Consider the following 23,876-nt stretch of genomic DNA (forward strand, 5'->3'; position numbering starts at 1 on the left):
TACTCCTGATGACGTCATGGTTAAGGGGCATTCAGTTGTGTGCCTCATCCAATAGGAGTTGAGAGTTCGATCCTGTAGTGGGGGGGGGGTACAGTGTATTTTTATTGTATACAGTCTTCTTATTTTGTGTATACTGTATATTGTATATTATTTTTATTGTATACATTCTTCTTATTTTGTCTATACTGTATATTGTATTTTATTAGGTGTATAATACAGTTTAACAGTAAGTGTAAACTGTGTAATGTGTAAATCAGATGTTTATTGTAATTGTTGTAGGAACAGTAAGTGAGCTAGGAATTCAATTAAACAGTCCTTATTCTACATTATTATGTAAGGAAATTTATAATGGAATTAGTCACGTTCGACAACCATTATAAGCAAGATAAATGACAAATAACTAGATTATTTGTCTGAATAAAATTCTCCATCATTAAAATCGTAATACAACGTCTTGTTGTATCCGCTCACAATTTCAATTGTAAGGAATTAGCTTTAATAAGGGAATTATAATTAATTCACTTATTGGAGTAATATTATTCTCATGGCTTATTGAAAATAATAATCACACATATTTAGGTATAGCTTTGAAGTGAAATCTTTTAAAAACAGGGATGAGATTATTTATCAAAATATACCACAGTCAAATTATCTTTGAATACAGACAAACTTCTAAACATACACTAATCTAACACATACAACATGAAACAGGTTGGTGAGTAAAGTGACAGAATGTGAAATAAATGATCAATACAGAGAAAATGAACTTTATGGAGTCTGTAGACCATGCCTTAAGAACCATTTATCCTTCTTTGAGTCTAAATCGATTTGCAATCGGATTACCCAAAGTATTTAACTAATACAACAGCACTTTGAGCAAAAGTCTGGTGATGTCCTTGCGTGTCGTTGCATTTTCTTGCGTTGCATTTCTTGCTATGGCTTGGTTCTTTGGCTCTTTGTAGAAAGTTCGTTCCATTGATGTCTTGGACTCTGTTATGATTGTTGATAGTTGTTGTCTCGATGGATGATGAGGTGGGCTTTGAAGCGAGGCCTTCCGCAAGGAGGACTCACGACTCCAGTTGGGTGTGTGAACCGTAGAGCAGAGAGTGAGAGGCTTCCTCAGGACTTTGTGTCCTGAGTTTCCTTGGACTCTACATGGCACGGAGGCTGCAAGCCATGAGGGCAAGAGCGCGGAGGAGCTGCAGAGAAATGTGAAGAGCAAGAGAGCCGAAGAAGAGAGGAGACTGAGAGAGTTCTTCCTTGGTAGGAAACTTTTGAGCTGAAATTAGCCGCACCCCAAAGGTGTCCTGAGCCAATCAGAAGTGGCTTTTCAGAGTCACATGGTCAACTGGTCTGTCCTTTTCAAAGCTGATTTACAATCCTTTGTGTGGAGGATTCTTACAAACTTCCTGCTCATAATAGTGCATGTTTTAATCATGAGCTTTTATATCTTGGATACAACTCAAAATTAATTAACATAAACATTCCTGAAATGCAGAAAGGATTTAAACGATAGTAAACATGAGGTGTTTTATCCTGAATAGTTACCATTCTTAGTAAAAATGACATGAATTACACAAGATTAAAGATTATAATCACTGAATTGTCAGTTATAAGTGATTACAAATCACTACACATATTTTAAAAGGTACATCAGGCTATAATCATTAATTTTTCAGTTATAAAAACAATCACAGGTCAAAGTAATTTTCAGAATTATCTAGCAAGGCTAGGTATTGTGTACATTTTGGGTACAAATGCATTCTGTACATTTTAGAGGGTTAACTCAGCGAAGTACAGTGACTTTGTGTGTAATGTTCATGGATTAAGATGAGATGTCTTCATATTAGGATCGTGCAAACATGAGGGGCTTTAACAAGGAAACCTTTCAAAGAAAGCCTGCTTTAGCTCTGTTAGGAAGTTCAGAAGGTCATGCTGAGTCTGCTCCATGTCACCATCCCATGGTTTGAGGGGCCTCTGACCAATGGCCTCTTTTGTTCATTTTATTGGCCAAATGTGAGCTTCAGCTAGGCTTCTTGGTGCCTAGTGAGTTGAATCTTTTAATTTATGACCTTGAGGAATTCCAGGATTAAAAGGTTGGGTTTTCTAGATTCAAGTCATATTGCAGCAATTGTTCGCTCTTCTGCATCTAATATCCTACATTGTCATACTGCTATGTTGCTTGGAACTGCACCCATAACTTTCACCCACTGTTGCACTTGTATATATGGTTAAATGACAATAAAGGGATTTGATTTGATTTTGATATGAAACTGGGCATAACACACTAAACGATTGAGGATCAAACACTACTCGACTGTCAAATCATTCCTTTTACAACAAACTTGTTCAGAAACATGCACCCCCCATTCTAGGAGATGCATGACCGATGTAAACAAACATAGATGTACAGAAGCTGACCATCTACTACTTTGTGATACGAGTCGCAAAAGGGCATTTGGGTGCAGGCTTGGGTGGAAAGACGCGACCAGTATAGACTCTAAAAGATGAGTGGCATTAGAAGTTTAGCTCCACTTTGAGTGCTTGTTTGCCATCTCGATTTCTTGAGCTTAATAGCCCCGTTCGCTCGATTTCCATTAGATGTTCACCGTATAACTTCAGATTTGTGTCATGGATTATCATGCACTACTATAGTCAGCTCTCAAATATCAAACCTCTTTGATATACTCCGACTAGGAAAAATCATAGTTTGAGGGAAAGAAATCGGAGTCTCTACTCATACACTGACTACACAATTTTCTGTGAAATCTCTAAACTCTGAGTGGCCCAATATCTGCAGTCTGGGGCTGACTAGCACAGACTTGGCCCAACAGCAAATTGGGGTTAAAATTGGTATTAAAGTTAGATAGTGTAATCCAGCCTTTACAATTTAGAGTAGTATAAACACCATGATACCCCCATGATCCCTTCATGAATCTCAGGGTCATACACACACACATCTCATTTCATGTCATGTCAGACTCTATCAACATCTAATAATATTCCTACACAATTTCAAATTTGCTATTTTTTCCTCTCAAATTACTTTGGAGCTGTTGTTGAGATTATACTTTTCCCACACCTCTCACAGCTGCTGCCTCTGTGTTCTTTGAGAAAGAACTTGAGAGTCAAGAGGCAGTAGAGGGGGATTCTGTCCTCTTTAGTTGTTTACTCTCTAGCTCCAATGCCCCAGTGACCTGGAGAAAAGATGCAAATCAGATTACCCAGGGTGGGCGATATACCCTGCATCATAAAGGTTCCACTCAGGAGCTTGAAATCAGGAAACTGAGAGCGGAGGATGCTGGCATATACACATGCAGTGTTAGAGGCAAGAAGACCTGTGCAACTCTCAAAGTGATAGGTAAACACCCTTTTCTGTCCATATATTGAAAATGTATGGAATATAACATAAAACTGGTAAAATGTTTACAACATGCATCAGCTTAAAGATGAAATGTGCAATACCTGTGCTACTGGCCCCACCAAACAGAATTGCAAGAATAAACATTTTTAAAACTGCTTTCCCAAACACTCCCCCCATCTGCCATTGATTGAGCAAACAGATAGTCCAACCCCAAACTCACGCCCGTCAATATTGGTTGAGTCACTATTGCGGTGTAAGGCGGTCAGGATGCTCAAATAAATACAGCAATATATTTATAGTGCCATAGAGAGCCAGTATTTATAGTTTTCGAGGAAATCCACCTATAAATGTCTTACTAATAGTTGTCTTATCATTTTAATGTAATGAAATGATAATGAAAAAGTGAAACACCTCAGCTTGAAATAACAAGAGCTGTAATTAAATTTTAGCTTGCTTTCACCTTTTTCAACAAATGAACTCCAAAAGCACTTGTGCATTTATGTTAGAGGTATGCTCTCATTTGGTTAATATTTCCTCTTCAGAACGTGTGAGGATTGTGAAAGGACTATGTGATTTGACAGTTACTGCTGGCGAAAATGCCCATTTTGTGTGTGTGCTGTCACACGAGAACATCCTTGATGGAGTTTGGTGGCTTGGTTCTAACGTACTGCAGGAGAATGACATGAACCAAATAAGTACCTGTGGCAGAGAACACCACCTTGTGCTCACCATGACCACACTTGAGGAGTCCGGTATTGTGTCCTTTGTGGTGGGAAATGAAAAGACTTCAGGTTATCTGCGGGTGAACAGCAAACCTAAAGGTTAGCACAAGGATCCTTATCCCAAAGTTTACTGTATAGAGTGGATTTAATTAAAACCATACAAACAATTTCTTTGATCAAAAATATTCCCTTATGTAATTTAATTAGCATTTATTTAGCAGACATATTTATAAAGATAAGTAAGGAAAGGACAGATTATGTTTGGTTTAACTGCATACTCTAAAGTGCATTCTCTCTTTTTTTAGTTTTTATAGAGGAGAAACTGAAAGACATTATCATTTTTGAGGGAGATTCTGCCACACTGTCCTGTGTGACTTCTGATTTTTGCACTCCTGTCACCTGGAAACGAAATAATGTAACCCTGCTCCCGGGAGAAAAATATAAACCTCTAAAAGAAGGGAAGCGTAATCTTCTTCTAATTTACAAAGTCAGAAAAGAGGATGCTGGGACTTATATGTGTGATACAGGAGATATGCAGAGCAGTGCTACTCTTACAGTCAAAGGTGCAAATCATGTCCTACGTGCTTGAAATCCATAATCTCGCCATAACTTTTTAGATACATTTTAATTTAATCACAACTGTATTTCAATGGTTGGGATGGTCCATCCATATACTTAAGGATTCTACTCTTCTATCTCAGAACGTCCTTTATTTTTCTGCGGGGAGCTCCAAAACCAAGAAGCAGAAGAGGGTGAGATTGCTTTCTTGCGCTGTGAGCTGTCTCAACCTGGAGTTGCAGTTGAGTGGAAGAAGGGAGCAGTTCTGCTTAGACCAGGGAACAAATATGAGATGAAGCAGGATGGATGTGAGCTACAGCTACAGATAAATGATGTCACAAGTCAGGACAATGGCGCCTACAGATGTTGTGCCGATGGCATTGAGACAAGGGCCAGCATTACTGTGAAAGGTATAAGCAAGACAATCAGCAAAATAATTGCAGATCTGTTTATTCAGGTGATCATAAAGATTTTATCTGAGCATGAACATAATGTTACAATTAAATGTGTAAATATTCTCTAATGTTCTCTAAAACTCTTATAATTCAGTGTTATATCTTAAAGATAAAGCATTAATTAAATGCAAACATATATTTTTCACAAATATCATTGCAAACATTTATACTAAAAGTTTCTTCTCTTATACCCCAGAGCATCCTTTGTTTTTCTGTGGAGAGCTCCAAAACCAAGAAGTGGAGGAAGGTGAGACAGCCTTCCTGTGCTGTGAGCTCTCTAAATCTGTAGTGTCAGTACAATGGAAAAAAGGTGCAATGCTGCTGAAGCCTGGAAAGAAATATGGCATAAAGCAAGAAGGCAATGAATTACAGCTTCAGATCCATGACCTCACCTGTCAAGACAGTGGCATCTACAGATGCTGTGCTGGCAGCCTAGAAACACGGGCTAATGTTTTTGTAAAAGGTATGTGATACATAAAGGTAATTTAGACTTTCCATCTAAGGCATGGAGATTCATTCATCACTATGATAGCCGAGTGAGACCATTCAGTAAAAGACTGCATGCTTCCCATGGTTATGATAAACCTGAAAATATGAGAGAATTTAACATTTTAAATGGTGTTCCAAGCCTGGAAAAGTCATGAAAATTTCTATAGTGAATATAAATCTTTCAAGTAATCCTCTAAAATATGTAATGGATTCGATATTGCTTGTGTATAGAGCTTGTACTTACAAGCCATGGTAATGTCCGATTTACGAGGACATTACTCTTTTGAATTGGTTCTTTTCAATGAATTGGTTGAACCAGTTTATAAATCAGAATAAATTATTCATTTACATATCTTTCTGAATCAAAATGATAATACAAAAAAATCTTTATCCAGTAATCAAAGGTCATGGAAATTCTCTTGTCAGTAAGTGTGGGAACCCTCAGGCTGAAAGAGACATTTGTCATTTTTTCCTCGTTACACAGTATGTCGATTATTGTTGTCACATTCTTTTCCTACAAATCTAGTAAACAAATTCATTCTTCCTTGCCAGAGCAACCTCTGTTCTTCTGTGAAGAACTCCATAACCAGGAGGCAGAGGAGGGTGAGACGGCCTTCCTGTGCTGTGAGCTCTCTAAACCTGGAATTGAAGTGCAATGGAAGAAGGGAGCAATACGACTGAGGCCAGCAAACAAATATGAGATGAAACAAGATGGCTGCAAAGTACAGCTTCAGATACATGACCTGACAAGTCAGGATAGTGGCACATACAAGTGTTGCTTTGGAAGCCTGGTTACTACAGCATCCATTGTAGTCAAAGGTGGGATGTGTGGACTTAGAAGGTCACATACAGTGTACCCAGAAAGTATTCAGACCCCTTCATTTTTTTCACATTTTGTTATGTTGCAGCCTTATGCTAAAATGCTTTAAATTATTATTGTTATTTTTTTCACATCAATCTACACACCATACCTCATAATGACAAAGCAAAAACCAGATTTTTGATAACTTTGCCAATTTATAAAAAAAATTAAAAAAAAAAAAAAAATATCACATTGACATTCAAACCATTTGCTATGTGCAAAAAATGCATCCCATTTCTCTGGTTCATCTTTGAGATGTTTCTACACTTGATTGGACATTCAATTGGTTGGACATTATTTGGAAAGGCATACACCTGTCTATATAAGGTCTCACAGCTGAAAATGCAGAGCAGCGCAAAAACCAAGCCATGAGGTCAAAGGAACTGCCTGCAGAGCTCAGAGACAGGATTTTGTTGAGGCACAGATCTGAGGAAGGCTAAAAAAAAATGTTTGGCTGCATTGAAGGTTCCCAAGAGCACAGTGGCCCCCATAATTCTTAAATGGAAGAAGTTTGGAAAAACCAGGACTCTTGCTAGAGCTGGCCACCTGGCCAAACTGAGCAATCGGGGAGAAGGGGCTTGGTAAGAGAGGTCACCAAGAACCCATTGGTAACTTTGGTTGAGCTCCAGATATCATGTGTGGAGATGGGAGAAACTTGCAGAAGGACAACCATCACTGCAACACTCCTATCTGGGCTTTATGGCAGAGTGGCCAGACGGCAGCCTCTCCTCAGTGCAAGACACAAAAAAGCACCTAAAGGAATCTCAGACTGTGTGAAACAAGATTCTCTGATCTGATGAAATTAAGCTTGAACTGTTTGGCCTCAATTCCAAGAGTCATGTCTGGAGGAAACCAGTTAGTGCTCATCACCTGTGCAATATCATCCCAGTGGTAAAACATGGTGGTAGTAGCATCATGCTGTGTGGGTGTGGCGTCAAGCCTCGGAGAGGCATTTAATGGAAACAATAATAAACGTAAAAATGTCCAAAAGGGGTAATAAAGTGTACAAGGGGGAATAGTGTTCATAATAAAAGGGGGAATCTGGCATCCTTTCTGTGAACGGGGCTCTGTGAAAGAGGCAGGGTAGTGTTCATAGGATAGCCCAGGCACGGGCTGGGTCAGTTGGCCGCTCATGCTCCCCTCCAAAGTCCATGGCGCCTGGGGCGGCAGCATCACTGGCGGCCTGTCTTTCCAGGTCCATGGCAAGCGTGAGGGGAAGGCGACTCTGCATCTAGCCCGTTGGCGGCAACGTGAGCTGTTCACCCCCGGCGACTCATTATGGTGTCCAGGGGTCCGAAGAACGGGTCCGGCAGCGCGTCCACTCATCCGATCCCTCCCAGCTCTGGTCCTGGGTGTGCGAGGATGCCAGTGTGTGCACACATGAAGATTTGAAGCCGGCTCCCTGAGAAGAGGTGCGCACTGCGTTTTAAAGACAGCAGTGATGAAGCATTATCCCCATCAGGTGTGCTTCATTCACCGCTGACCAAACGAGGCTTATTAATTATGTACCTCTTCTAGCTCTCCCGCCCAACTCCCTGAGCCTGGCTGAAGGGCGGCCCTAAGAGGCGGGGTGACGATGACGAGCCAGAGGGGCAGATCATTCTGCCACAGGGTGTTTTTAAGTGGCAGGGACTGGGGGACTGGTCAGGGTTGAAGAAAAGCTGAATGCAGCAAAATACAGAGATATCCTTAATGAAAACCTAATCCAGAGTGCTCAGGACCTCAGACTGGGCTGAAGGTTTACCTTCCAAAAGGACAATGCCCCTAAGCACACAGCAAAGACAATGCAAGAGTGGCTTAGGGACAACACTGTGAATGTCCTTGAGTGGCCCAGCCAGAGCCTGGACTTGAACACAATCAGACATCTCTGGAGAGACCTGAAAATGGCTGTCCTTCCTGTTAAAATGGTTGCCTTCAAGAAAAGCAAAAAGCAGGTGCAATGCATTCCATCTACCACAGGGAGAGCACTGAAAACTAAGTGAAACAAACCATGCAGTGAAGAATTTAATACATTATTTGATAATGTTATCCTCCCTCTATATATAACTTTATGGCTCCTACAAATTGACTTCCGTCATACAAAGTGAAATTGCAAAGAAGTGTTAATTAAACTGTTTCAACAGGTTGTGTGGTCCTAGGGTAAATTATATTAATTATGAGCTTTGTCCATTTTAATTTTTCAGAACAACCTTTGTACTTCAGCAAGACACTTGAGTGTCAAGAAGCAGAGGAGGGAGAAACTGCCTTGATTTGCTGTGAACTTTCAAAACCTGGAGCAGCTGTACAGTGGAAGAAGGGAACAGTGCTGCTAAAGCCTGGCAAGAAGTATAAAATAAAGCAGAATGGTATTGAATTGCAGCTTCAGATCTGTGAGCTCACAATTCAAGACAGTGGTGTCTACACATGTTGTGTTGGTAGTCTAGTGACCTCAGCATCTCTGGAAGTTAAAGGTACAAAATATTCTATTTTAGTTTGTATTTAGTTGTTAGTGTAACAATGACATTCAAGTAACAAGTAACACACTTATTTGCTGAATCCAGAGCAACCTCTGTATTTCTGTGAGGAGCTCCAAAGGCAAGAAGTAGAAGAAGGTGAGACTGCCATAATGACCTGTGAGCTCTCTAAAACTGGAGTTGCAGTGCAGTGGATGAAGGGTACAGTGCTGCTTAGACCAGGAAATAAATATAAGATGAAGGAGAATGGCTGTAAATTACAGCTTCTGATACATGATTTGAACAGTCAAGACAGTGGCATGTACAAATGTTGTGCTGGTAGCTTGGTGACCACAGCATCTCTTGAGGTGAAAGGTATGTATTTATTAAGATTAAATCCCCATCTATACATTTTCCTTTCATGCATAAGTCAATTTTAACCAAGTAAGATTTCATTTTTCAACATTCTAAATATTGGTCAAGATATCTAGTAAGCATGGAATGTTCAGCATCAGTTACCCTCTTTGGAGTTAAAGGCTGGTACTAGAATTAGGCCATATTTATATTTGCTTTCTCCAGAACCACCCATTGTCTTCATAGAGGAGCTCCAAAATCAGGAGGTAGAGGAGGTTAAGACAGCCTTCCTTTGCTGTAAACTCTCAAAACCTGGAGTTGCTGTGCAGTGGAGGAAGGGATCATTGCTGATAAAACCAGGAAGAAAGTACAAGATGAAACAGGAAGGCTGTCTACTACAGCTTCAGATACACGACCTGAAAAGTGAAGACACTGGCTCTTATAAATGTTGTGCAGGTAGTCTGGTGACAACTGCTTCTCTTGTGGTGAAAGGTAAGTGAATTACTTAAAGGCATTTTTCACCCAGAGATGAAAGAGGACATTGTAAGGATATTTTTGTTGTTGATTTTTTTTACCCCCTCCAGAGCAACCTTTGTTCTTCTGCAAGAATCTGCAAGGCATTGAAGCAGAGGAAGGCAAGACAGCCTTCCTGAGCTGTGAACTCTCCAAACCTGGAGTTGCTGTGCAGTGGAAGAAGGGAGCAGTGTTGCTAAATCCAGGAAACAAGTATGAGATTAAACAGGATGGCTGTCTACTACATCTCCAGATATGTGACTTGAAAAGTCAAGACTCTGGCTCTTATAAATGTTGTGCAGGTAGCCTGGTGACAACCGCTTCCCTAGTGGTAAAGGGTAAGTCAATTATGTCATGCATTAAGCCATTCATCTATTTGTTTCTTTGGTTGAGCATGAAATTTAAGGTCTTAGATATTTTTGTTTTTTTACCCTCTCCAGAACAGCCTCTGTTCTTTTCTGAGGAGCTCCAAAACCAAGAAGCAGAGCAGGGAAAAACAGCTTTCTTGAACTGTGAGCTCTCTAAAAAACCTGGAATTGCAGTGCAGTGGAAGAAAGGAGTTGTGCTGCTGAAGCCTGGTAAAAAGTATGAGATGAAACAGGATAACTGTAAACTACAGCTTCAGATTCATGAGCTAACAGCTCAGGACAGTGGGAGCTACAAATGTTGTGCTGGAACCCTGGTGACTACTTGCTCAATTTTGGTGAAAGGTGTGGTGCTTGTTTTGGTGAAACATATCTGCTTTATCTAATGCTGTATGCATGTAGCACTCTTACAGTCTAGCTTGCAATCAAACAAGTAGTTTCAAATTTCTAGCACTTGCTAATAAGTCTTTATTTCACCATGTCCAGAGCAACCTTTATTCTTTTGCAAGAACCTTCAAAGCATTGAAGCAGTGGAAGGTGAAGAAGCTATCCTAAGCTGTGAGCTTTCAAAACCTGGAGTTGCCGTACAGTGGAAGAAGGGAACAGTGCTGTTAAAGCCTGGAAGCAAGTATGAAATGAAACAAAATGGCTCAGAATTACACCTTCAAATCCATGATCTAAAATGTCAGGACAGTGGTGTCTACAATTGCTGTACTGCTAGGACTGAGACAACAGCTTCTGTTGTTATAAAAGGTACATTTATAAGCATACTGCCATTTTCCTTAAAGCATTGCTTAACATTTAATACATTAATTGGTAATGTTATTTCCTGTAATGTCATCAGAGGCTTCACCAAATACTAAAGACATCCCTAAAGCCCCACCAAGATCAAAAGGAAAAAATGGTCAGCTAAGTGTTTTTGTGGAAGAACCATGCAGTGACCTGGTTCAAAGTAAACAGGTGTCAGTGATCGAGACAACAGACAACACTATCTTAGAACCATCAGAAATTCACTTCCAACATCTCTTTGAGAAAGAGGCAGATGACCAAGCAGTCCAGAGGAAATCATTAGTGAGACAAAAGGGAAAAAATGGGAGTCCTAAAATGACTCAGGTTGTACACAAGTTTGGTCCTACCATGGAAGAACCTGAAATTCCTTCTCTTTCAACCCATGTACACGAAGAACAAAGAAAAAAAGGAGTGGATGCAGATTCCAAAAAGGTTGCTGGGATTTCTAAATACCAGCACAATGAAGAGATCTCAGTGCAAGCTCTGAAGAAAACTCCAAGCACAGATACAAATGAACATAAAGGCAAGGAACTACCCAGAGACATTCCCCAGCCTTCACCCAGGTCAAAGGGTAAGGTCACACATATTAATGTTTCACCCCCAGACCAACACAGTGTTTTTGAAGCAAAGATCCAGAGTGTTGTCAAACAGCCAACTGTGGACATGGAGTCCAACAAACAGGGTGTGGTCATGATGTCAAGAGTGGAGACCCCAAAGGCATCAGAGTATGTAACTCTAGCTCTCCCCAGTGAGGTCTCCCAGCCTTGTGTTGAATCCAAAAGGCAACCCTATGTCTTGAAAGTAAAGAACCAGGGTATGGACATAAAGCAAACTGTGAATGCTACTTCAAAAACATCAGAATATAAATATAGTTCTCCAAGCCTCTCCAAAGAAAGGGCCCCCCAACACACTGAAGTATTCCAAAGTGTGGCCACAGAGCCAATTGTGGACATTGTCTCCATGGTATTAGAAGATGATGAATTGCACTTCCATAAGGACAAAGAGTGGGAACAAAATAAAGTAAGTGTTGCCACAGAGCCAATTGTGGACACCATCTTCAAGGCATCAGAGGACGATGAATTGCACTTCAGGAAGTATAAAGATAAGGAGCCAAAAAAGAAATTCTTGGATAAAAGTGCACTATATGAGAGACCATATGTCCATTTTGAAAGGGGTTCAGAAATTGAAAAGATAAAATTCATAGATGAACATTACGGAGAAGTGCCAAAGCATGCTGAAGAAAGAGCTCCAAAACCAAGAAGCTCCAAGGATCAAGAGACAAAACCAAGAAATAAATTACTGGATCAAATTGTAAAATCTGAGAAACCAATTGTCCATTCTGAAAAGAGTCCAGAAATTGAACAGGTTAAATCAATAGATGAACATCATAGAAAAGTGCCAAAGCATGTTGAAAAAAAAGCACCAAGTGTTGTTATAACAAGCCAGAAACTTCAAAAACAAATATTTTCTGCAGAGAAAGCTGAAGCAATGTCTTTTAGTGAAGTGCAGAGGAAGTCACAGGAAGTTGAACAGAGTTTACAACACATGGACAACAGAGGTCAGGTCATGCTTGAAGAATATGTTTCTCGGGGATCTATAACTCAAGTCCAGGAGATGACGACAGATCAGATCACGTTAGATGCTCAAAATGTGGATACTAACAAACAGAATATTTCCCAAGCAGAACAAGGTAGTTTGGATAGCCCTGGGATAGACATAGATTTTGAGGATGAGCCGGAGATGCTGGAGGCTGCCATTAAGATTCAAGCTGCTTTCAAGGGCTACAAAACTAGAAAGGATATGCGGCCTGTATTCAAGAAAGTGTTCAAGAACCAGAATATCGAAATTGGTGGCACATCATTCTTAGAGTGTGTGGTGGAAGGTAGAATTGCCATTGTGCGCTGGCTTAAAGATGGAGTAGATCTCAAGCCAGGGAAAAGGTACAAAATCACCCATAATGAGGATGGTAGGTGTCTTCTAGCATTTTCCAGTGTTACAACCAAAGATGCTGGAATCTATACATGTGAAGTAGAAAACAAGTTTGGAACAATTAGTTACAATGGGAATGTGACAGTGGGTAAACCTCAAAAGCCATCTCTGACAAGTCAGACTGCACAAACACCAGGTACAGAAATTGTCTCTGGGAAAGAGACTTTACAGACACTTAACACCGAAGAGGAACTATTGAGACTTGCCTATGATCTACCGGCAGATGACACCTACAGCAAGATCAAGGAGAAGAGGAGAAGTCTAATATCAGTCAGCTCGAGTGAGTTGCTATATATTGTATTTTGCCTGTTTTGCCTGTTTCAAAGGGTTGGTCTAACTTTTAAGCTATAATAGTAACAATAGTAATGTTAATAGTAACTATACTTGACTCTTTTAAAGGAAAAAGGAATAAAATTCTGCCATAATTTATTCACCACGATATTGTTTTAAACCTAGTTGCCATTAAACCTAGTTTATCATTTAAAATGTGTGCCAATATGAGCGAGCTTCTCTGGTAACACTCATGAATGCAGAACAGATGTCAAGATTTTCACTGAGAAATCACTGAAATTTTGGGTTGTTTCTCACCAAACTTTGACTTTGAATAATATGACGCACAAATCACATTGACTACTTTTATGATACTTTTGAGTCCTTTTTAAACCTTAAGTAAGTAAAAGGCATACAGATGTGAAACGACATGAGGGTTAGTTATTTATGAGGTGAACTATTCCTATAGGTGAACTGTTCCTTTAATTCCTTTCCTCTTTAGTATCCTGTCACTCAGATTATGACACAGCCCCTGATGCTGAGACAGAACACCTATCTTGGTAAGTTGAATGAAGGAAAAGACCTCTCAAGGATTCAATTTACAAAGAATATTTGCAGCTAAAATATTCTTTTTTTCTTGCTTTACTTTGGGTTGAAACTTTCAAGTATTTTTTTTCATCATCTCTTCTCAAACAGGGGAAAAGAGCCAGAGAAGTCAAAAGCTGAAGCTCCAACTACTCAAAGTTCTGAAGAAAAAAAAAGTAATAGTGCACAACCCCCAAATACTTTAGGCCAGCTGAAAGTGAAAGGTCAGTTCTATTGGTACTGCAAGTTGGGGTTCAGTTTGTTCAAGGACTAAAGCCTCATGGAAGGTATGAGAAGATCAATATACCTTGCCGACTATTTTACGCATTTGTATTTGTCATAGATGCTAATCCACAGAGCAGAACGCCTTCCCCTAAACGCATACATTCCTACAAGTCCTCTGCAAATATTGAGTCATTCTCAGAGTCAGATGGAGATGAAGACAGAGGAGAGGTATTATCTAATTCTCTTTATCGTAAGCTAAAAATAATAATAAACTTTACTCATAGAGAACTTTTAACTGAAGCTCAGAGTGCTTTACAACCAAGGTGAAAGTTCATAAAAAATTATTTTATTTATTTATTTATTTTGTCATACTGCAGACATTTGACCTTTATGTAGCCAAAACGGATTGTCATCCTATTGGAGGAAACAAAGAGGCATTTTTACTAAAGGAAGGCCAGTTTGTGGAGGTCCTGGACTCAGCTCATCCTGTGAGATGGCTTGTCCGTACGAAGCCAACCAAGATCACACCATCCCGTCAGGGCTGGGTTTCCCCAGCATACCTAGAGAAAAAGATAAAGGTAAGTGTATATATATATATATATATATATATATATATATATATATATATATATATATATATATATACACGATATACAGAGTATATTTCAATTAGCATTGCATTGATATAGTTACTGTGAGAAATCATAGAAAAGGTGCTTCATGTCAATGCTCGAAAGTTTTTAAAACAATGCAATTTGCCGCATTAATACCTGTGTGCAGATATTTACTGTTTTTTCCTAAAAAAAAAAAAAAAATTAAAGTGTGTTACATCAAAGAAGTTACTACGTCATTTTAGTAATCATTTAAATGATCTACTCAAAGGAAATCTTTTCATTGGGCCATGAATTAGAGACAAGAGATACCCCTGAAAAAGGCAAAAAAATGGTCACAAAGGATGAGCACAGCTTGAACCAAAGGTAGGTCATCATCATTTGCAATAAGAAACTTACCCAACACTACACAACTCTTGCTGACCCCTTACAGAATTTGTCTTACAGTTATTACTCAGACTCCAAAAACTGGCAGAGACACAAAAGGCTTGCTTCCCTGTCTCCTGAGAGCACATGTACACTAAAAGTGTATGATGACTGCAGTGTTGAGCAAAATAAACTCTGTCAACATCAAAAAGCCTATTACAATGAAAAAATACACATAATACATTGCATAGTTTAACTGTGTTTTTCTTTGCGAATCACTTCTGTTCGAGTTTGGGTTTGGAGTATGTCAAGCCAAGTGGTAGCCATTTTTAATGCCTGACCTACAGTAAATGTCTGAGGTGTCATCCAAGAAGTTGTAATATACTGCTGATGTTATGATGTTTTATTGAGAACCTAAATTGTTTCATTATCTACTACTTTTCTGTTTTTTTCACTTCTCAGTCAGTTGATCAAAGGACTGCTTGATGGTGAGATCGATTTTGTGCGGGAGATAAACTTCTTTTTGGAGCACCATTTACAGTACTTAGATACAAGCTCTCAAGTTCCTCTCACCATCCTCAGCCAAAAAGAGTATATTTTCCGCAATATCAGGGATATTGCAAGCTTCCATGAATGGTAAAAACATTTATGAAGTGTATATATATACACTGGCGGCCAAACGTTTGGAATAATGTACAGATTTTGCTCTTATGGAAAGAAATTGGTAGTTTTATTCACCAAATATTCATCTGATCACAATGTGTAGTCAGGACATTAATAACATGAAAAATTACTATTAAAATTAGATTTTTTTTTTTAAACTACTTCAAAGAGTTCTCATCAAAAAATCCTCCACGTGCAGCAATGACAGTTTTGCATATCCTTGGCATTCTAGCTGTCAGTTTGTCCAGATACTCAGATGACATTTCACCCCACACTTCCTGTAACACTTGCCATAGATGTGTCTTGTCGGGCACTTCTCACACACCTTACAGTCTAGCTAATCCCACAAATGCTCAATGTGGTTAAGATCCAAAACACTCTTTTCCAATTATCTGTTGTCCAATGTCTGTGTTTTCTTTTTGTTTTTCTGTTTCAAAAGAGGCTTTTTCTTTGCAATTCTTCCCATAAGGCCTGTAGTCCTGAGTCTTCTCTTTACTGTTGTACATGAAACTGGTGTTGAGCAGGTAGAATTGAATGAAGCTGTCAGCAGAGGACATGTGAGGCATCTATTTCTCAAACTAGAGACTCTGATATACTTATCCTCTTGTTTAGTTGTACATCTGGCCTTCCACATCTCTTTCTGTCCTTGTTAGAACCAGTTGTCCTTTGTCTTTGAAGACTGTAGTGTACACCTTTGTATGAAATCTTCATTTTTTTTTGCCAATTTCAAGCATTGTATAGCCTTCATTCCTCAAGACAATGATTGACTGACGAGTTTCTAGAGAAAGCTGTTTCTTTTTTGCCATTTTTGACCTAATATTGACCTTAAGGCATGCCAGTCTATTGCATACTGTGGCAACTCAAAAACAAACACAAAGACAATGTTATGCTTCATTTAACGAACCAAATAGCTTCCAACTGTGTTTGATGTAATGGCAAGTGATTTTCTAGTACCAAATTAGCAATTTAGCATGATTACTCAAGGATAAGGTGTTGGGGTGATGGCTGCTGGAAATGGGGCCTGTCTAGATTTGATCAAAAATGAAATTCTTCAAATAGTGATGGTGCTGTTTTTTACATCAGTAATGTCCTGACTATACTTTGTGAACAGTTGAATGCCACTTTGGTGAATTAAAAATCTGTACATTATTCCAAACTTTTGGCCACCAGTGTATGTATGTGTATATATATATATATATATATATATATATATATATATATATATATATATATATATATATATATATATACACACACACACACTACCGGTCAAAAGTTTTGAAACACTTACTCATTCTTTATTATAATTTATTTTATTGATTTTTTTCACATTTTAGAATAATAGTAAAGTCATCAAAACTATGCAATAACATAAATGGAACTATGGGAATTATGTTGTGACTAAACAAAATCCAAAATAAATCAAAACTGTCAAATCAAAAAGTAGTCACCCATTGCCTTTGACATGTACTCTTGACATTTTCTCAACCAACTTCTTGAGGTATCACCCTGGGATGCTTTTTAAACAGTATTGAAAGAGTTCCCATCTATGTCGGGCACTTATTGGCTGCTTTTCTTTATTATTTGGTCCAAGTCATCAATTTCAAAAACTTTTTTTTTAAATAAAATTTTAGTTTTATAATGAAATAAATTAATATGGTGGCACAATTATATTTTTATCTACAAAACTAATTTCAAACATTTAAGCATACGCCATCAGATCAAAAGATTTTTAAGATCGTGAGAAACATTTCAGTCAAATGTTTCAAAAGTTTTGACCGGAAGTGTGTATATATATATATATATATACATATATATATACAGTATATGTTCCATAATATTTTCTTTAGATTCACTTATTGACTACCTCCATCCCACAGCTGTATTCTCCCAAAACTGGAGATGTGCTTCTCCGATGATGATGTAGCCCAGTGTTTTGTCAGTTATTCACCAGACTTTGAGATGTATCTCCAGTATATTACAGGCCAGCCCCAAGCTGAAGCCTGCATCTCAGACAAAAACACGCAGTATTTTTTTAAGGCAAGAGGACAATAATATTTTTAAATTGGCAGATAACAAAGTGTTTTTAATTGGTGTGAAATACCTTACAATAAACTATAGTTCTCCTCATGCTATGTTCCAGCAATATGCAGACACAGAGTTGGCACCTTTGGATACACAGGTCTTCAATGTTGGCAAATATTTGCAGAGACCAATGGAGAGAATTCAAACATACAAGAATGTACTTAAGGTCTGATAAATTATTGACAAAATAGTTTTCATCATTTATATTCATAAACAAATACAGGATAAAAGGTCTGCCACCAATTTCTTGAAGCTTAAGAATAATATTCAATTTGTCTTTTAGGAGCTGATCAGAAACAAAGCAAAGGTTGGACAGAACTGTTGTCTTCTGGAGGACGCCTTTGCCATGGTTTCCAGCTTGCCTTGGCGTGCAGAGAACTTGCATCATCTGTCCATGATTGAGAATTACCCTGCACCTCTTAAGGGTCTTGGAGAGCCTATTAGACAGGTATAACATATAATGCTGTAATTACACGATGTAAACAAAATGTGTTAGTAAGAACTTGAAGGTATAAGCAAACTAGTGATCATTCTGCTAATGATAGCATGTTGTTGTTTTTTTGTTTTTTTTTGCAGGGCCATTTTACAATATGGGAGGAGGTTCCTGAGGTCAAGATTTCTCAGAGAGGACATCACCGCCATGTCTTTCTCTTCAAAGACTGTGTTGTCTTCTGCAAGCCAAATAGAGAACTCAGCACATACACTGAGTCCTACATATTCAGGAATAAAATGAAGGTGCAATTTATTAGAAGTTTATTTAGTGATAGTAATATATGTAATTTGAGGGTGTATTATACACAGTCACGACGTGTGTTTGTTCATGGAAATTAATCTATAGCAGGGACTAAAAATGGTTCAAGGAACAAAAACAAAAAACAAAAACAAACAAAAAATTTTCCAGAACGTAAAACAAAGAAAGGAACAAAGTGATTTTCAATTGTTCTGGAGTGAAAACCTTATTTTTAAATGCTGGTAACAGGTTATAACTGGTTAATTTTGTTCCAATAATTTTTTCATGCTACCAAAGGTCAAAGGGTTTATCACAATACATTTTTGGAACTACATCACTTCATTTTGCTAGAAAAAATGAAACGTGCTTTGATCCTGAAGGAAACTGGTGCATCACAAATTTCTTTGCCTAATTGCCCGTTGTGGTTATCACATTCTGTGCATGAAGACCTTTTTAACAACTATGTATAATTATGTACTATGCACAGCTAATCCAGATACAAGGAAAACATTATTAGAGGTAAAAAGTAAATTTCTCAGTTGTTTCCAGGTCTTCACTGAATTATTGTTAGGCATGTGCATTAATACAGATTTGATGCAGATTTAATACAGACTGAGAAGCAGATCTGTAATTAAAATTATACTTATATAATATATTATAATTATAATTAAACTGTATGCTTGTTATGATTTCTATGCTGATAAATCCACCACACAAGAAAAAATGTAATTGCTTATTTTCACTTATTTTGGTGAGGTAAGTGGCTTGTTTTGGGCTTGGTTTTCCAGACCAGCTCCCTTATTTCTCTTGCAAGATCTGGCAACACTGCAGTTGGTATTTCACCCACCTCTTAGTGCAGAGTACTGTTATTTTAAATAGACTGTTATTAACCGTTCTTTTATTTTGTTCTAACCGGTTACCATTTGGAAAGGAGGCTGTGGAACTTCTGAACTGGAATGAAAAAATACAGTTTTTGTTCAGAACAAACCAGAAATTTTAAACAGTTTATCTATTGTTTTATCAATTGAAACCTAACAAATGTTCAAATGTGGCTTTACTGTCCAAATAATTTTTGGGGTCATTGCTGTTTAGTGGTTAGGTATACCTTGCAATTGTAGAGACTTGCATTTAAGATCCCATCACTAAACAAAATATAAGCAACTATAAGTAAGTTTGTCAGCATGGATTTATTGTATTTTTTTTAAACAGATTTGTTGCAAACCAAAATAAAAGAGTAATATCGTGGCAGTGCTAATCACTGCAGTCCATTTCACACCCATTCCAAATCCATTTCCTTTCTTCACAGTTGAGTGATATTGATGTAAAAGATACAGTGGACGGAGATGACAGGTCATTTGGTCTGTGGCACGAGCACCGGGGAATGGTGAGAAAAATTATTCTGCAAGCTCGGTCCATCCTCCTCCGCCTTTCCTGGCTCAAAGATCTGAGAGACCTGCAGCAGCGCAGCAAACAGCCCACTTGGAGTAAGTCAGGATACACTGCAGCTGACCACACCTATGACAGAATCTGTTTTTGATGCATTGAAACACTGATTTATTTTTGAGACACAGTTAGACTTGATTTTGTTTGTATTTTCAGGTGCCCCATGCTTTGAGCAGCATCTTACTGACTTCTCAGCAAAGCTTGGGCAAACTATAAAACTGACCTGCAAGGTCACTGGTACACCAAAACTGGCAATAAAGTGGTATAAAGGTAAATGGTATATGTGTGTGTGTATATATATATATATATAATGAACAAAATTAATAATATTTTGTCAAAGAATCGTATTGTGTGTTCCCTGGGAATCAAACTCATGACAATACCAGTTGTATCAGTGTAGCACCAGTTGAGTTTGTCCACTGAGGTTGTCATAAGTTTACATTTACAGTTATATAAATAGATTCTGGTGATGTACTTTCCTCAGATGGTTATGCTGTGAAGGATGACCAGCATCACATTACCTCAGAAGGACAGTTGGGTGCTTGTTATCTTGTTCTGACTGGTGTCACAGTGGCGGACTCAGGTCAATATATGTGCTATGCAACCAATCCAGCAGGCAACGCAAGCACCTTGGCTAACATCATGATTGATGGTATGTTTTTGGACAAAGCAGAAAATATTTTTTTTTACTATACTTTTATTAAATGTTAATAAATGTATTTCGATTCAAATGTTTTGTTTCCCACAGTGCCTCCAAATTTCACAACCAGACTACAAAATGTGCTGTTTGTGAAGGGTCAAGATATGCAGTTCAAGTGCTCCACAAAATCGACTCCTTTACCATCAGTGAGGTAAAACTGTCTTCATTCACTCATATTGATGTAATAGTGTGAGCTGTTTTATAAATATATGCACACTGTCTCTCTTTCATAATCACAGGTGGTTTAAGGATGGTATTCAGCTTGAGTATAACAGTAAACACAAGATTCAATCTGATGCGCAAGCAGGAATTCTTACTCTCACTGTAAAGCGAGCTGAAGAGGCAGACCTGGGTCAATACCAGTGTGAGGTACCATAAAAGAATCAATTGCATCACATGGCTGCACATTTTGACTGTCTTTACTACTGTTCTTTACTACATGTATGGCTTTCATTATATACACTGTTTCTCTGCTTTTGATGTAGCTACTGAATGAAGTGGGCAGTGCCAAGTGTAAAGCTGAACTATACTCTCCAGCACCCATAGCTGTGACAGCCAACAACCAAAACCAATCACAAACTGCCCCTACCCCAGGTAGGATGAAGGAGAAGGTAAACAACATTTACTATTTAATGTGGAGGCAGCGTGCATTTGCCCAATGAAGTCTCACCAACATTGGAGGTAGGCACCAGTAAGCTTGAAAGAGCACATACCACAGTCACCTCCAACTCCAGCTGCCTCAGTTTCCCCCTTCTGTTAAATAGTACATCCATCATTTTCTGTCACAGAAACTCCAGATCTTATACATTTCCATTCCAAACCTCTAACATCAAGCCATGGGCTCTGTGGTCTGGACTGGAGACCAATCAAAAACATATGTATTAATAAAATGTACTACAATGCTGTGCCAATTTGCACCAACAGTTTCCTTCATCTACTTGTTTGAGCTACTTGATTTGGAAGGAACCATTTTAGCTAACCACTAGAGGCATCTACAATACATTGTATCATTAGAAACGTCTACTTGCATTATAGTCTCAATATTTCATTTTTAACAGTAAGTACCAGTACATAGATGGTTTGTTTATTTGTAATTTATTTGTATGTTTGATTCATTTGGTCTTAAATGAAACTGCATGCTAATTCATATATCATAAACTTTAATGCAGATCATTCTTTTCCTCCTCATACTGTACCTATGTGGTCATACTTTTTCATTTATGCCACATAGTATAAGTGGTTCAATAGAGGCCTTTGAACACCTGTCAGCCATGTGCATTCCCACATCCTGTTTAACACCATACTTTCCATCCCACTTCCTTTTTTAGTCCCAGAGCAGGAGACTAAAGATCCAATCAAAACCATCACCATGTAAGTCCTCACAAAGATGGGGATGCCCCATGACTTTGCATGCATGTAATTCTCCCTTTCCCTCTTTTCCTTTATCTTTCTCACATATTCTCTCTGTCTCAACTCTCCTTCTACATGCAAATCTGTTTATGTACATGTTGTCACTGTTTTCTGATCAGTGCATGCTCAGCTAACCTGCCACGCCTACCATCTTCAAAGCTGGTTATGTGCTTAGCCTCAAGCCTTGCTGCAGAAATGGCCAAGTGGCTTCTTGCACTACTTGCGAGCCTATGTGATCATTCTCTTTGTACATGTGATCTGTGATACCTTTCGCTCTGTTTTAATACCTGTCATAATGAGGGTCAGTGATACTGTTTTTTTCACAGTTGAGATAAGCAATACAAGCTAAATGACCACTAAATTCCTTAATTTAAGTTAGTTAAGTACAATTATTTATTATTATTATTATTGGTGATTTAGTTATTTCATTATAAAGTGATAAAAAGAAACACATGTGACTTCACCATAAAATTGTGTCTTCTTGATACAGTCTCTACTCTTCTCTACATGTAGTTTTAATTTGGCAAACACTTCAAATGATGTGAAGCATTGTTACTTTATTAGGTTTAGTTTCAACTGTGAGCAATTAAAGGATATGAAGAAGTGTCTCCCACATGGAAGAGATCCGTTTTTGATAAACAAAAGGAGACATGGGAGAAACGGTATACTGTATGTAAAATCAAGCAAGTTTTATCAGTATGACATACAAAAATTATTTTCCAATAGAGCCCCAATCAGGAGGCTGGTCCAGTTCCTTTGTGAAGAACCTGTTTCATATACTCTTTCAGCCTGGATACCCTGAACAGTGAGTTTTCATAAACTCAGTAATTGACAACTATGATCTGTGGGCTATAAATAAACATTACCTTATATAGATTAGGTATACTGATTCTTCATTAAAAATTATACAATTGTTCTTCGAGCTGTAATATTCAGTTGACTTGGATCTCGTTTTAAATGTCTTGTGGCAAAATATGGGCTTCAGAAGACCTGCTGCTGGCATTGTAGAAACACACACTCATGAACGACACAGTGCTTTGGAAAGGCAGACACAGGCTGCACAGGAGGAGGAACCCATGGGTCCTGATGAAACACTTTTCTATTTAGAAACAAAGGAGGAGATGCTGACAGGTGATGTTCACACTGCATATAAATTAGATTTGGTTTTCAAATCTGATCTTTAAGATGACATATCATGTTTATCATGAAATATTGTAGTGTTCAAAGTGTGCTCAAAAGGTACATGAGAAAACATAAGCAACATTTCATTTTATGCATTCATGACTTGTTCACTCATTCACTATTCACTACAAAGTGAATGTCACATATTGAGGATGGAGAGAAAATGTGTATTTGGACAGTGCTTCAGACATGTTATACACATCATGTCACAAATAACCAAAAAAGCCTACTTGAAATCTGAGCTGACTGTTTGGACTGAGACACATTCTAGAAAATCAGATTTCAAACCAGATGGAAGTGGTTTGGATCAGGTTTGTCAGTTTTTGTTTTGTTTTGCTGTTTAGACTATAAAACACTAAACAGATTTGAGTCAGATATACCAAAAAAGTCAGATATTTGCTGTGTCTGAACCATTAAAAATGTATATGATTTTTAAGCCACATCTGAAGAGAAATCATTTGTATAAGCAGAGGAATGTGTAAATTAAATTGGTATTTCCTCAGAGCATCCTGTCGTGCAAGTTGGCATAGAAGACTTGACAGTCCTGCCTGGTCAGCCAGCAACCTTTTCTGCCATCATTACTGGCCAGCCCATCCCAGAGATTCAATGGTTTAAGGTATTAAAAGAGCAAAGTGGTGACACTGCATGTTGATATTCACATGTTATGATGGAATACCTTAATGTGTATTCATTGCAATAGAATTCTGTAATTTG

General features: G+C 38.2%; 1 protein-coding gene across 1 annotated transcript in view; it reads left to right on the forward strand.

Annotated features, from left to right (window-relative positions):
* Nucleotides 1–23,876, forward strand: part of obscna (obscurin, cytoskeletal calmodulin and titin-interacting RhoGEF a) — a 66,490-nt gene that overhangs the window by 27,024 nt on the left and 15,590 nt on the right. Inside the window, exons 27-60 of the mRNA XM_051668855.1 lie at nucleotides 3,092–3,361; nucleotides 3,907–4,185; nucleotides 4,392–4,649; nucleotides 4,788–5,054; nucleotides 5,296–5,562; nucleotides 6,141–6,407; nucleotides 8,634–8,900; nucleotides 8,991–9,257; nucleotides 9,462–9,728; nucleotides 9,821–10,087; nucleotides 10,190–10,459; nucleotides 10,601–10,867; nucleotides 10,959–13,172; nucleotides 13,665–13,722; nucleotides 13,859–13,971; nucleotides 14,091–14,200; nucleotides 14,350–14,550; nucleotides 14,855–14,949; nucleotides 15,412–15,585; nucleotides 17,493–17,652; nucleotides 17,756–17,863; nucleotides 17,981–18,145; nucleotides 18,274–18,432; nucleotides 19,734–19,911; nucleotides 20,027–20,140; nucleotides 20,355–20,522; nucleotides 20,619–20,721; nucleotides 20,810–20,939; nucleotides 21,056–21,164; nucleotides 21,899–21,941; nucleotides 22,545–22,642; nucleotides 22,707–22,785; nucleotides 22,966–23,111; nucleotides 23,666–23,778. Of these exons, the coding sequence (XP_051524815.1) occupies nucleotides 3,092–3,361; nucleotides 3,907–4,185; nucleotides 4,392–4,649; nucleotides 4,788–5,054; nucleotides 5,296–5,562; nucleotides 6,141–6,407; nucleotides 8,634–8,900; nucleotides 8,991–9,257; nucleotides 9,462–9,728; nucleotides 9,821–10,087; nucleotides 10,190–10,459; nucleotides 10,601–10,867; nucleotides 10,959–13,172; nucleotides 13,665–13,722; nucleotides 13,859–13,971; nucleotides 14,091–14,200; nucleotides 14,350–14,550; nucleotides 14,855–14,949; nucleotides 15,412–15,585; nucleotides 17,493–17,652; nucleotides 17,756–17,863; nucleotides 17,981–18,145; nucleotides 18,274–18,432; nucleotides 19,734–19,911; nucleotides 20,027–20,140; nucleotides 20,355–20,522; nucleotides 20,619–20,721; nucleotides 20,810–20,939; nucleotides 21,056–21,164; nucleotides 21,899–21,941; nucleotides 22,545–22,642; nucleotides 22,707–22,785; nucleotides 22,966–23,111; nucleotides 23,666–23,778 (8,051 nt within the window). The remainder of the gene's footprint in view (nucleotides 1–3,091; nucleotides 3,362–3,906; nucleotides 4,186–4,391; nucleotides 4,650–4,787; nucleotides 5,055–5,295; nucleotides 5,563–6,140; nucleotides 6,408–8,633; nucleotides 8,901–8,990; nucleotides 9,258–9,461; nucleotides 9,729–9,820; nucleotides 10,088–10,189; nucleotides 10,460–10,600; nucleotides 10,868–10,958; nucleotides 13,173–13,664; nucleotides 13,723–13,858; nucleotides 13,972–14,090; nucleotides 14,201–14,349; nucleotides 14,551–14,854; nucleotides 14,950–15,411; nucleotides 15,586–17,492; nucleotides 17,653–17,755; nucleotides 17,864–17,980; nucleotides 18,146–18,273; nucleotides 18,433–19,733; nucleotides 19,912–20,026; nucleotides 20,141–20,354; nucleotides 20,523–20,618; nucleotides 20,722–20,809; nucleotides 20,940–21,055; nucleotides 21,165–21,898; nucleotides 21,942–22,544; nucleotides 22,643–22,706; nucleotides 22,786–22,965; nucleotides 23,112–23,665; nucleotides 23,779–23,876) is intronic.

This window comes from Myxocyprinus asiaticus, chromosome 33 (assembly GCF_019703515.2).
Source record: "Myxocyprinus asiaticus isolate MX2 ecotype Aquarium Trade chromosome 33, UBuf_Myxa_2, whole genome shotgun sequence".
NCBI classification, from domain to species: Eukaryota; Metazoa; Chordata; class Actinopteri; order Cypriniformes; family Catostomidae; genus Myxocyprinus; species Myxocyprinus asiaticus.